This window comes from Giraffa tippelskirchi, chromosome 12 (assembly GCF_054371585.1).
Source record: "Giraffa tippelskirchi isolate mGirTip1 chromosome 12, T2T-mGirTip1v1.2.pri, whole genome shotgun sequence".
Taxonomy (NCBI): Eukaryota; Metazoa; Chordata; class Mammalia; order Artiodactyla; family Giraffidae; genus Giraffa; species Giraffa tippelskirchi.
In genome coordinates this window covers 20,642,047-20,654,515 of record NC_137286.1, presented here as the reverse complement: position 1 = coordinate 20,654,515, position 12,469 = coordinate 20,642,047, and the positions used below count along the sequence as shown (strand labels likewise).

The 12,469-nt window shown below is 38.2% G+C and overlaps 1 protein-coding gene across 3 annotated transcripts in view; it reads left to right on the top strand.

Moving 5' to 3' along the window:
- Positions 1 to 12,469, top strand: part of TTC6 (tetratricopeptide repeat domain 6) — a 184,973-nt gene that overhangs the window by 141,957 nt on the left and 30,547 nt on the right. For all 3 annotated transcript variants that reach the window (XM_081547829.1, XM_081547831.1, XM_081547830.1), the window contains 4 exons: positions 5,378 to 5,512; positions 8,344 to 8,493; positions 9,328 to 9,468; positions 10,181 to 10,294. In XM_081547829.1, the coding sequence (XP_081403955.1) occupies positions 5,378 to 5,512; positions 8,344 to 8,493; positions 9,328 to 9,468; positions 10,181 to 10,294 (540 nt within the window). The remainder of the gene's footprint in view (positions 1 to 5,377; positions 5,513 to 8,343; positions 8,494 to 9,327; positions 9,469 to 10,180; positions 10,295 to 12,469) is intronic.

Sequence of the window (12,469 nt, the reverse complement as noted above, 5' to 3'; positions counted from 1 at the left end):
CATCCTCTGTTGTCCCCTTCTCCTCCTGCCTTCAATCTTTTCCAGCATCAGGGTCTTTTCCAGTGAGTCAGTTCTTCGCATCAGGTGGCCAAAGTATTGGAGTTTCAGCTTCAGCATCAGTCCTTCCGATGGATATTCAGGACTGATTTCCTTTAGGATTGACTGGTTTGATCTCCTTGTAGTCCAAGGGATTCTCAACAGTCTTCTCAAACACCACAGTTCAAAAGCATCAATTCTTTGACATTCAGTTTTCTTTATAGTCCATCTCTCACATCCATACATGACTACTGGAAAAACCACAGTTATGACTAAAAAGACCTTTGTTGGCAAAGTAATGTCTCTGCTTTATAATGTGCTGTCTAGGATGGTCATAGCTTTTCTTCCAAGTAGCAAGTGTCTTTTAATTTCATGGCTGCAGTCACCATCTGCAGTGATTTTGGAGCCCCCCCAAATAAAGTCTCTCACTGTTTCCATTGTTTCCCTATCTAGTTACCATGAAGTGATGGGACCAGATGCCATGATCTTGGTTTTCTGAACGTTGAGCTTTAAGCCAACCTTTTCACTCTCCTCTTTCACTTTCATCAAGAGGCTCTTTAGTTCCTCTTCACTTTCTGCCATAAGGGTGGTGTCATCTGCATATCTGAGGTTATTGATATTTCTCCTGGCAATCTTGATTCCAGCTTGTGCTTCCTCCAGCCCAGCGTTTCTCATGATGTACTCTGCATATAAGTTAAATAAGCAGGGTGACAATATACAGCCTTGACGTACTCCTTTTCCTATTTGGAACTAGTCTGTTGTTCCATGTCCAGTTCTAACTGTTGCTTCCTGACCTGCATATAGGTTTTTCAAAAGGCAAGTAAGTTAGTCTGGTATTCCCATCTCTTTCAGAATTTTCCACAGTTTATTGTGATCCACACAGTCAAAGGCTTTGGCATAGTCAATAAAGCAGAAATAGATGTTTTTCTGGAACTCTCTTGCTTTTTCGATGATCCAGCAGATGTTGGCAATTTGATCTCTGGTTCCTCTGCCTTTTCTAAATCCAGCTTAAACATCTGGAAGTTCACGGTTCACATATTGCTGAAGCCTGGCTTGGAGAATTTTGAGCATTACTTTACTAGTGTGTGAGATGAGTGCAATTATGTGGTAGTTTGAGCATTCTTTGACATTGCCTTTCTTTGGGATTAGAATGAAAACTGACCTTTTCTAGTCCTGTGGCCACTGCTGAGTTTTCCAAATTTGCTGGCATATTGAGTGCAGCACTTTCACAGCATCATCTTTCAGGATTTGAAATATCTCAACTGGAATTCCATCACCTCCACTAGCTTTGTTCGCAGTGATGCTTCCTGAGGCCCACTTGACTTCACATTCCAGGATGTCTGGCTCTAAGTGAGTGATCACACCATCATGGTTATCTGCATCATGAAGATCTTTCTTGTATAGTTCTGTGTATTCTTGCTACTTCTTAATATCTTCTCCTTTTGTTAGGTCCATACCATTTCTGTTCTTTATTGTGCCCATCTTTGCATGAAAAGTTCCCTTGGTATCTAATTTTCTTGAAGAGATCTCTAGTTTCACATTCTATTGTTTTCATCTATTTCTTTGCATTGATCACTGAGGAAGGCTTTCTTATCTCTCCTTGCTGTTCTTTGGAACTCTGCATTCAGATGCTTATATCTTTCCTTTTCTCCTTTGCTTTTCACTTCTCTTCTTTTCTCAGCTATTTGTAAAGCCTCCTCAGACAACCATTTTGCCTTTTTGCCTTTCTTTTTCTTGGGGATGGTCTTGATCCTTGTCTCCTGTACAAAGTCACAAACCTCCATCCATAGTTCTTCAGGCACTCTGTCCATCAGATCTAATCCCTTGAATCTATTTGTCACTTCTACTGTATAATCATAAGGAATTTGATTCAGGTTATACCTGAATGGTCTAGTGGTTTTCCCCACTTTCTTCAATTTAAGTCTGAATTTAGCAATAAGGAGTTCATGATCTGAGCCACAGTCAGTTCCCGGTCTTGTTTTTGCTGACTGTATAGAGCTTCTCCATCTTTGGCTGCAAAGAATATAATCAGTCTGATTTTGGTATTGACCATCTGGTGATGTCCCTATGTAGAGTTGTCTCTTGTGTTGTTGGAAGAGGGTGTTTGCTATGACCAGTGCGTTCTCTTGGCAAAACTCCACTAGCCTTTGCCCTGCTTCATTTTGTATTCCAAGGCCAAATTTCCTGTTACTCCAAGTATCTGTTGACTTCCTACTTTTGTATTCCATTCCCCTATGATGAAAAAGATATCTTTTTTGGGTGTTAGTTCTAAAAGGTCTTGTAGGTCTTCATAGAACCATTCAACTTAAGCTTCTTCAGCATTACTGGTTGGAGCATAGACTTGGATTACTGTGATAGTGAATGGTTTGCCTTGGAAACGAACAGAGTTCATTCTGTCATTTTTGAGTTTGCACCCAAGTACTGCATTTCCAACTCTTTTTTTGACTATGATGGCTACTCCATTTCTTCTAAGGGAATCTTGGCCACAGTAGTAGATATAATGGTCCTCTGAGTTAAAGTCGCTCATTTCATCTCATTTAGTTCACTAATTTCTAAAATGTTGATGTTCATTCTTGCCATCTCCTGTTTGACCACTTCCCATTTACCGTGCATGATTCATGGACCTAACATTCCAGGTTCCTATGCAATGTTATTCTTTACAGCATCGGACTTTACTTCTATGACCAGAGGGAGTTGTTTTTGCTTTGGCTCCATCTCTTTATTCTTTCTGGAATTATTTCTCCACTCTTCTCCAATAGCATATTCGGCACCTACCGACCTGGGGAGTTCATCTTTCAGTGTCCTATCTTTTTGCCTTTTCATACTGTTCATGGGGTTCTCAAGGCAAGAATACTGACGTGGTTTGCCATTCCCTTCTCCAGTTTAAGATCTCACTCTACCTTAAATAGATGTTTTTGAATGTGAGATATTGATAATATTTCAATTTTCCCCATGTGGATACTCAGATGTTCCAGTATCATTTACTGAAGTGTTCTCCTCAATCAAAGATGTAAGTAGTACATCTGTCCTGTGGAAGCTTTTCATGTATTTGTGGGGCTGATTTTGGGCTCTGTATTCTGTTCCTTTGGTCAATATTTCTACCCCTGACTTAATAATACAATGTCTTAATTACTGTTGCTTTATTGTAATTCTTGACATCTGGTAGAGCAAGTCATCACACCATATTTTTTCAGGAAATCCCTGGTTATTTTTCAGCCTTTACTCTTCCATACACATTTTAAATTCAGCTTGTCAAGAGTCATTTAAAACCCTAGTGGGAACCTGCTGTATACACAGGGAGCTCAGCTCAGTGCTCTAAGATGACCCAGATGGGTGGGATAGGGGTGGGAGGGAGGGAGGTCCAAGAGGGAAGGGATATATAATGCATATAGCTGATTCACTTCTTTGTACAGCAGAAACTAACACTATTGTAAATATCTATGCTCAGTTGTTCAGTTATGTCTGACTCTTTGCGATCACATGAACTGTAGCCCTCCAGGGTCCTGTCTGTGGGATTTTCCAGGCAAGAATACTGTAGTGGGTTGCAACTATGCCTCAATAAAAACAACAGCAACAAGAAATCCTGCTGGAATTTTGACTGAATTGCATTGACTCTCTAGGTTATTTTAGGGATAATTGACACCTTTATGATATTGAATTCCTTCTTGGGAATAACCCTAAATTTCCTCTCTGCCTCCCTGACATTGCTCTGCTAAAAATCTGAGGTCACTTTTGTTTGCCCTTTATACCAAATCAATAGTCATGTTCTCTTGGTTCTACTTTCTAAATATATCTCTCAAATCCACTTCCTTTCTCTATTTCTCTGGTCATTAGTCCTAATTCAGAACATATTTTTAGTTTGCTTGACTTAGTATAATTGTCTTTTAACTCTTCAAAGTTTTTATCCCCATGGCCACTAGAGTATTGTGTTTAGAATGTAAATTTGCCTTCCCTGCAAACCTCACAAGGACAACCACTACTTTCTAGAGTAGTGAAGGAAAGAGAGGTGGGACATCAGCTGAAGGAGAAAGCAGGAGGAAGTGAAGATGCATTCATTTTAAAGTAAATGTGATGGAAGACTGTAGGGAGTCAAGGAGACAATGAAGGGGCAGAGATTCAAAAGTGGAAGGAACTAGCAAGCTTCTGTGGGGATGGAGTTGGGGTCAAAGGCACAGCTTAAGGAGTTAGCTCTGAGAAGAAGAAAGGAAACCATCCAAAGACAGGAGAGAGAGAGATGGAAATGAAGAAGGTAGGGGGACTTTGAAAAGTAAAAAGGAGGGAAACTGAGAAGTTTCTTGGTGTTTTTTCTGTAGCAAGGTCTTGCCTTTAATGTTGAAAGTGAAAGTCTCTCAGTCGTGTCCGACTCTTTACGACCCCATGAACTATACAGTCCATGGAATTCTCCAGGCCAGAATACTGGAGTGGATAGCTGTTACCTTCTCCAGGGGATCTTCCCAACCCAGGGATCGAATTCAGGTCTTCCCTCATTGCAGGCAGCTTCTCTACCAGCTGAGCCACTGAATGTTGAGATGACTGTAGATATGTGGCGGAAAGCAAGGGTGGACACAAAAGGCACCGCATATCCAAGTTAAACCTCATCGTTTCTTTAGCAATTTCATGTAATTAAGTGGGCTAAAGAGTCATAAGCATCTGCATTTCTATGTAGATTAATAGACAGAGTCACTAATTATGAAAAGCTGTCTTTATCTGGGAAATTGAATTTTTTTTCATTAATGAATTTCAACTCTTTTGGCGGCATAGTTTAAATGGGTAATTTTTGATGTTAGTGTATTCTCTGGTGTCAATGGAACCCCCTTGAGAGCACAGCAGAACAAAATAAAGGGTGATTGAAACCGCCTCAGAGATTGTCAGTAGAGAACTTTTACTACATAACAGCTGGCCAGCATTCCCTTCAGGAGACTTACTAGGCAACTGGTCATAAACTGGTCTATAAATTGAAGTCTGATTTAAGACTATGAGAAAATACCATTTAGAATTTAGAAATTAGTCTTGTATGGCTCTAGTTCATAGATTAAACTCACATAAATTTTCACAAAAAAGAAAAGAATTTAGAAATCACAGTTCCAAACGTTCATTTGTGTAAGCCTACTTATATACCTGCTTATAGGCCAGGCATGTGGGTAGGTCGGACTCCCCACCCGGGTCCTCTCTCGCCGTCACTGACAAGATCCATGTCTTTACCCGGTCTGTGTGTCCTCATGTCAAATCAGAGCAAAGCTGTGTACTCAGGACTCCTTTTACCATGTAGGCTGTCATGTTAAATAAATATTACAGAGAAACATTACCTTCCCTCACTCTCTCTTTTTTAAAATCATTATAGGAAGCCATGAGAATGTTTAAAAAGGCGTTGGATCTCATTTCTTATTCTGATAAAGGACCGAGTGCCTTAGCAGCTTCAGCAGACTGTCTGTACCACTTGGGTCTTTGTTACATGGAGGAAGGCAACTTACAACTGGTATTTTGTGTATTTAGGCACATAAGTTTTTCATGGTTTTAGAAATTGTTTCCTTACATTCAGTTCCATTTCCAAAGGCCACCTAAGCAGCGAGGGACTAGGCCAAAGCTTCTGGTAAAGCTTGGCTTACTATAGTCAGTCTGCACATTGTAAAACCTACTACGTTGTTTTATTTATTCAACACATTTTATTAATGCTTGTTTGTCGACAATATTCTAAAGACTAATGTGTGTTTCCCACCAAAATAATAAATCTAATTGTAAGAAATTATTATAGCAAAATAATTTCATCACTTAGTATAAATTTACTTATCACATTGTCAATACTTTGAGTGCATCAATGTCATGCAGAATAAATGGAAAACAATTAGGACACTGATTTCCCTTATTGACAACTGAACAATTAAAATCACAGTAAATTGGCTGTTAAGATGGCTAGGTCCATTGAAAACCAGTTGATTCAATTATTAAGTATTTATCTATTAGGTTGGTGCAAAAGTAATTGCAGTTTTGGACCTTGAACTTTAAACCATTATTAGCTAGGCTCAAACAAATCCTTATTTTTTTTAATTTAATTTTATTTTTAATTGGAGGATAATTACATACAACATTGTAACGGTTTCTGCCATACATCAACATGAATCAGCCATAGGTATATATATGTCCCCTCACTCTTAAACCTCCCTCCCACCTCCTTCCCCATCGTACCCCTCTAGGTTGTCACAGAGCACCGGCTTTGGGTTCCCTATCAAATACATCTTTATTAATCAAAATGGGAACCATTATAATCAACATATTTTTGCCAACAAGAAATACATTTATTTATTCCTGTAGTGTAAAAATCTGTGCTTCAGGATTTGATGAACTCATGGAAAGCATTTTCTGCATCCTGCTGGTTGTGGAAGCATTTTCCCTGCAAAAAGTTGTCAAGATGCTTGAAGAATTGGTAGTCGGTTGGCAAGAGGTGAAGTGAATATTGGTGGATGAGGCAAAACTTCGTAGCCCACTCGTTCAACTTTTGAAGCATTGGTTGTGTGACAGGCAGTCGGGCATTGTTATGGAGAAGAATTGGGCCCTTTCTGTTGACTGATGCCAGCTGTAGGCGTTACAGTTTTTGGTGCATCTCATTGATTTGCTGAGCATACTTCTCAGATGTAATGGTTTCACTGGGATTCAGAAAGCTGTAGTGGATCAGACCAGCTGCAGAACACCAAGCAGTGAGCATGACCTTTTTTGGTGCAAGTTTGACTTTGAGAAGTGCTTTGGACCTTCTTCTTTGTCCAACCACTGAGCAGGTCATTGCCAGTTGTATCAAATCCACTTTTTGTCACAATCTGATTGAGAAATGGTTCATTGTTGTGTAGAATAAAGGGAAGACGACACTTCAGAACAACATTGTTTTTGATTTCCGGTCAGCTCATGAGGCACCCACTTATCAAACTTTTTCACCTTTCCAATTTGCTTCAAATGAAGAATTACTGTAGAATGGTTGATGCTGAGTTCTTCGGCAACTTCTCATGTAGTTGTAAGAGTATCAGCTTTGGTGATGGTTCTCAATTTTTGTTGTCAACTTCCGATGGCCAGCCACTGCGCTCCTCATCTTCACGGTTCTCGTCTCCTTTGCAAAACTTTTTGAACCACCACTGTGCTGTAGCAGTTCTTGGGCCAAAAGCGTTGTTGATGTTGTGAGTTGTCTCCACTGCTTAATGACCTATTTTGAACTCCAATAAGAAAATCTCTCAAATTTGCTTTTTGTCTAAAATCATTTCCATAATCTAAAATAAATATAAAATAAACAGCAATAAGTCATTAGCAAAAAACATAAAGTGAGAAATGTGTATTAAAGTAATGTATAATGTAACCACATTTATTTAAGAATATATTCCAATATCAAATGGCAAATTTCAACAGTGCAAAGACCAAGATTATGTTTGCACCAAACCTAATAATATTTGGCTATTTTATACAATTCTCCATTTCAGAATTTTCACTGATATGATAAATATGTAAATAACGTATCATTGGCTCTTTTTGAATATTTCACAACTACACAGATACACACACAGACAGACACACCCACACACCATTCCAGTCCTTATATTCATAGGGGTGGATGGTATCTGAGACCTGCATCTTCATAACTTTAAAAGAGAATTGCACTTGATTAGTTTTCCGTTAAGAAATTACAATACGTATGAGATTAATTACAAATATTTTACATGTTCTTAGTCCTTTGGACAAGCAGGGGAAACCTGGTTTTGCTTTACAATGTTAGAAAAAAATTTGGAGTTCTTTTGTTTTGAAATTTTGTAACTATATATCTGCGGGTCCTCATGGGAAATAATAAATACTAATTGTGATTTCTTTGAAGAAACACAGTAAGACACATAATGATTAAAGTCCTCTTAGGGTCTTCCCTCGTGGCCCAGTGGCTAAGACTCAGTACTCCCAATGCAGGGGAGCCAGGTTTGATCCCTGGTCAGGGATCTAGATCCCACACGCTGCAACTAAAGATCCTGCGTACCACAGCTAAGACCCGGTACAGCCAAATAAATACATAAATGAATTTTTTTAAAAAAATTACACCTCCAAAAGTATTGTAACAACATGGATTATGTAGATGTTAGTCTGTGAATAAGGGAACATGTAAATCATAATAAACCTGGGTCATTCATATCTTTTGGCTCCACAAGGTTCACTGGGAAAAACATATTTAAAATGATCAAAAAATAAAAGCTTTTCAATAATAGTTATACACTGTAATGTATTAACTTTTTAACTAATATATTCTACTCTCTGAATGATTTGCTTTTTACCTATATGCTCTTCTAGGCTTTAGATTCTTTGACAAAAGCTGTGAAAGCAAATCCCGATTTTGCAGAAGGCTTTTATCACCGTGGGCTTTGTAAAGTCAAACTCCACAAGGATGGCTCAATCCTGGATTTCAATCGTGCTATTACCCTTGATCCAAAACATTACCAGGTATTTAAATGGGTGATTGCTCTGGTTTGGAGAGTGTGTTAAATTTGCTAATACTGTTAAATCTTTAAGTGTTATTGTTATTAGTTAGCAACAGTTACTTTTATCTACTTTTCAGCTGTTTTAATAATCTATATATTATCTGTATTTTCCATTGAACTGAAAATATGATTTCCAGCAGGTATATTATACAGGTAAAAGTGCTTTGTGAATTTTGACATATATAAATTTGTTAATATTTTAATGTACCTATTAATCATTATGATTTTATATACTATATTATATAAATAAATTTATTTACTTCTTGCATTGCTATTACATTGTATCCTGCCTTTTAAGAGACTATAGAGACAATATAAAATCCAATAGATGAAACTTTATTGGATCTTGATTTTAAAAGCATATGAAATTTGAATATGGATGAAATATCAGATGATTTTAGGGAAATACTGTTAATTTTTTTAGATATACAGTGGTAATGCGGTTGTGTAGGAGAATGTCTTCTTCAAAGGAGTTGTATACTGAAAGACTTGGGGTGAATTTTTACGATGTCTACAACTTATTTTCAAATTGTTCAGAAAAAATTAGGTAACAACAAAATTACAAAATGTTAATAATTACTGAATCCAGGTGGTAGGTGTATGGGTATTCACTGTACTAGTCTTTCAATATTCTGTGTGTTTGAAATTTTCTTAATAAAAGAGAGTGACAAAAAGTCTGATTTATATCATCTTTGGATGGCATAACTTTGTTCCAACTACCATATATATTTTGGCAGAACTGATGCTTTTTCTGAAATTATCTATTTCCGCTTTCTTCTTCTCTTTCTCTGAAAAGGCATATTTAAGTCGAGCAGCCTACTATGGTTTGAAAGGCAGATACTCCAAAGCAATCTTGAGTTGTAATGAGGCCATCAAAATTTACCCTCAGAGTGTGCGTGCCTATGTCTACAGAGGAGTTCTGAAATACTACAACAGGGTAAGCAATTTCCTACCTTAACCTCTGGTATTTTAGAGTGGGTGGCTGCTGCAATGCCGAGGAAGGACTCACTTCCCCTTTTTCTCTGTGAAAGGAGAATTACCATGTGATATGACAGTACTAGTGACAGAAGCAAGCCCGCTCTGGTGAATGTTTGTTGGGTGGATTAGCTTGCTTCTCTTTTATCCATAAGAAATTTATTTTTTTCCTTGCTGGATAGCAACAGGGGTCTTCCCAGGTGGCGTTAGTATTAAAGAATCTGCCTGTTGATGCAGGAGATGCAGTTTGATCCCTTGGTAAGGAAGATCCCCTGGAGTAGGAAATGGCAACCCACTCCAGTATTCTTGCCTAAAAAATTTCACCGACAGAGGAGTCTGGCAGGCTATAGTCCATAGAGTTGCAGAGTCGGACACAACTGAGCGACCGAGCACACAGACACATATAGCAACAATGGAAAAAAGATAATCGTTAGTAGTTGTTTGTATATTGAATTTTGTTTGCAAGTGAGAAAGACTATAATAACAGTTCCTACCAAGGGACCCTCTTAATTAATTTCGTAAAAGGTTAGCTTGATTGTCTTAATTTCATGGATGATACACAAAATGATTAAACGAGTAGTCCCAAAACTCCGATAGAATTAAGAATTTATTTTACAACTAAATTTAAGTCCATTATGATTAACCCTTCTCACTTAATTATGTTTTCTTTGTAGACTTATAAACTAGCGATTACAGATTTAACTACAGCTATCAACATGGATAAAAACAGTTATATAGCATTTTATAACAGAGCATTATGTTACACCAAGATAAATGAACTTCAAATGGTAAGATTTGTAAATATATTTAAAGCATATTTTCTTATTATTTCTGTTACAATTTTGGAAAAATAATTCCTGTGGAAATACACACAAAACTTGAAAAACCAAAGAACCATTTTAAAGAATATTTAATTTTTTGTTAGTGCTTACCAAATTTTCTTATACAATCTCTGCAACGTCAAATGAAAATTAATTTTGTAATGCTTATAAAAGCATTTAGTTCAGTTCAGTTCAGTCTCTCAGTCATGTCCGACTCTTTGCGACCCCATGAATTGCAGCACGCCAGGCCTCCCCGTCCATCACCAACTCCTGGAGTTTACCCAAACCCATGTCCATCGAGTCAGTGATGACATCCAACCATCTCATCCTCTGTCGTCCCCTTCTCCTCCTGCCCCCAATCCTTCCCAGCATTAGGGTCTTTTCCAGTGAGTCAACTCTTCGCATGAGGTGCCCAAAGTATTGGAGTTTCAGCTTCAACATCAGTCCTTCCAGTGAACACCCAGGACTAATCTCCTTTAGGATGGATTGATTGGATCTCCTTGCAGTCCAAGGGACTCTCAAGAGTCTTCTCCAACACCATAGTTCAAAAGCATCAATCCTTCGGTGCAGCTTTCTTCACTGTCCAGCTCTCACAGCCATACATGACCACTGGAAAAACCATAGCCTTGACTAGACGGACTTTTGTTGGCAAAGTAATGTCTCTGCTTTTAAATATGCTATCTAGGTTGGTTATAACCTTCCTTCCAAGGAGTAAGCGTCTTTTAATTTCATGGCTGCAATCACCATCTGCAGTGATTTTGGAGCCCCAAAAAATAAAGTCTGACACTGTTTGCACTGTTTCCCCATCTATTTCCCATGAAGTGATGGGACCAGATGCCATGATCTTAGTTTTCTGAACGTTGAGCTTTAAGCCAACTTTTTCACTCTCCTCTTTCACTTTCATCAAGAGGCTCTTTAGTTCTTCTTCACTTTCTGCCATAAAGGTGGTGTCATCTGCATATCTGAGGTTATTGATATTTCTCCCGGCAATCTTAATTCCAGCTTGTGTTTCTTCCAGCCCAGCGTTTCTCATGATGTACTCTGCATATAAGTTAAATAAGCAGGGTGACAATATACAGCCTTGACGTACTCCTTTTCCTATTTGGAACCAGTCTGTTGTTCCATGCCCAGTTCTAACTGTTGCTTCTTGACCTGCATACAGGTTTCTCAAGAGACAGGTCAGATGGTCTGGTATTCCCATCTCTTTCAAAATTTTCCACAGTTTATTGTGATCCACACAGTCAAAGGCTTTGGTATAGTCAATAAAGCAGAAATAGATGTTTTTCTGGAACTCTCTTGCTTTTTCGATGATCCAGCGGATGTTGGCAATTTGATCTCTGGTTCCTCTGCCTTTTCTAAAACCAGCTTGAACATCTGGAAGTTCATGGTTCATGTATTTCTGAAACCTGGCTTGGAGAATTTTGAGCATTACTTTACTAGCATGTGAGATGAGTGCAATTGTGCGGTAGTTTGAGCATTCTTTGGCATTGCCTTTCTTTGGGATTGGGATGAAAACTGACCTTAAGCATTTAAGGGCTGTATAAATTAATACATGTTACATGTTTCTCATTTGAGAAAAATGTTCCCACTGATAAATTGTGTGTAGAATGTTTAAGCAGTGATCACTAGTAATATTGTTTGCCTCACAATCTCAACATTAACTAGAATAGCCTGTGGAGGTATTTGTTACAGTGCTCAGACCACAGATGCAGAAGGCAGTTTTGAGTGATGGTTTCCAGCTCAGAGACCATTTTGAAGCCTAACTGATGGTTGCAGCAAACCTTTTTTCTCTATTTATCCTGTTCCAGATTCTACCTGTGCAAGCCCTCTTTTATGTTTTTGAATCTTACTCCATTGTCCACTATCTCCTTGTCAATTTTGTCCTTTTCCAATCAAGATTCCTCACTGGGGAGCACATTAGTAGTTTCTTAGTGTTCTGTCCAATTTCTTCCTTCCTTTTCTGCTATCCACCTATCTCCTCTTCCTTGTTTCTATCCACTTCATTGTTGATAATGCCTTTTTTTAAAAGACTGCATCATGTTCCCGCTGTTGTGTGTGGACACACTCCCTCAATTTCCTTAAAACCTGGAAAGTTAAATCTTTTGAAAACATTTAGAAATTTAGTGATTTATTTCATATGGA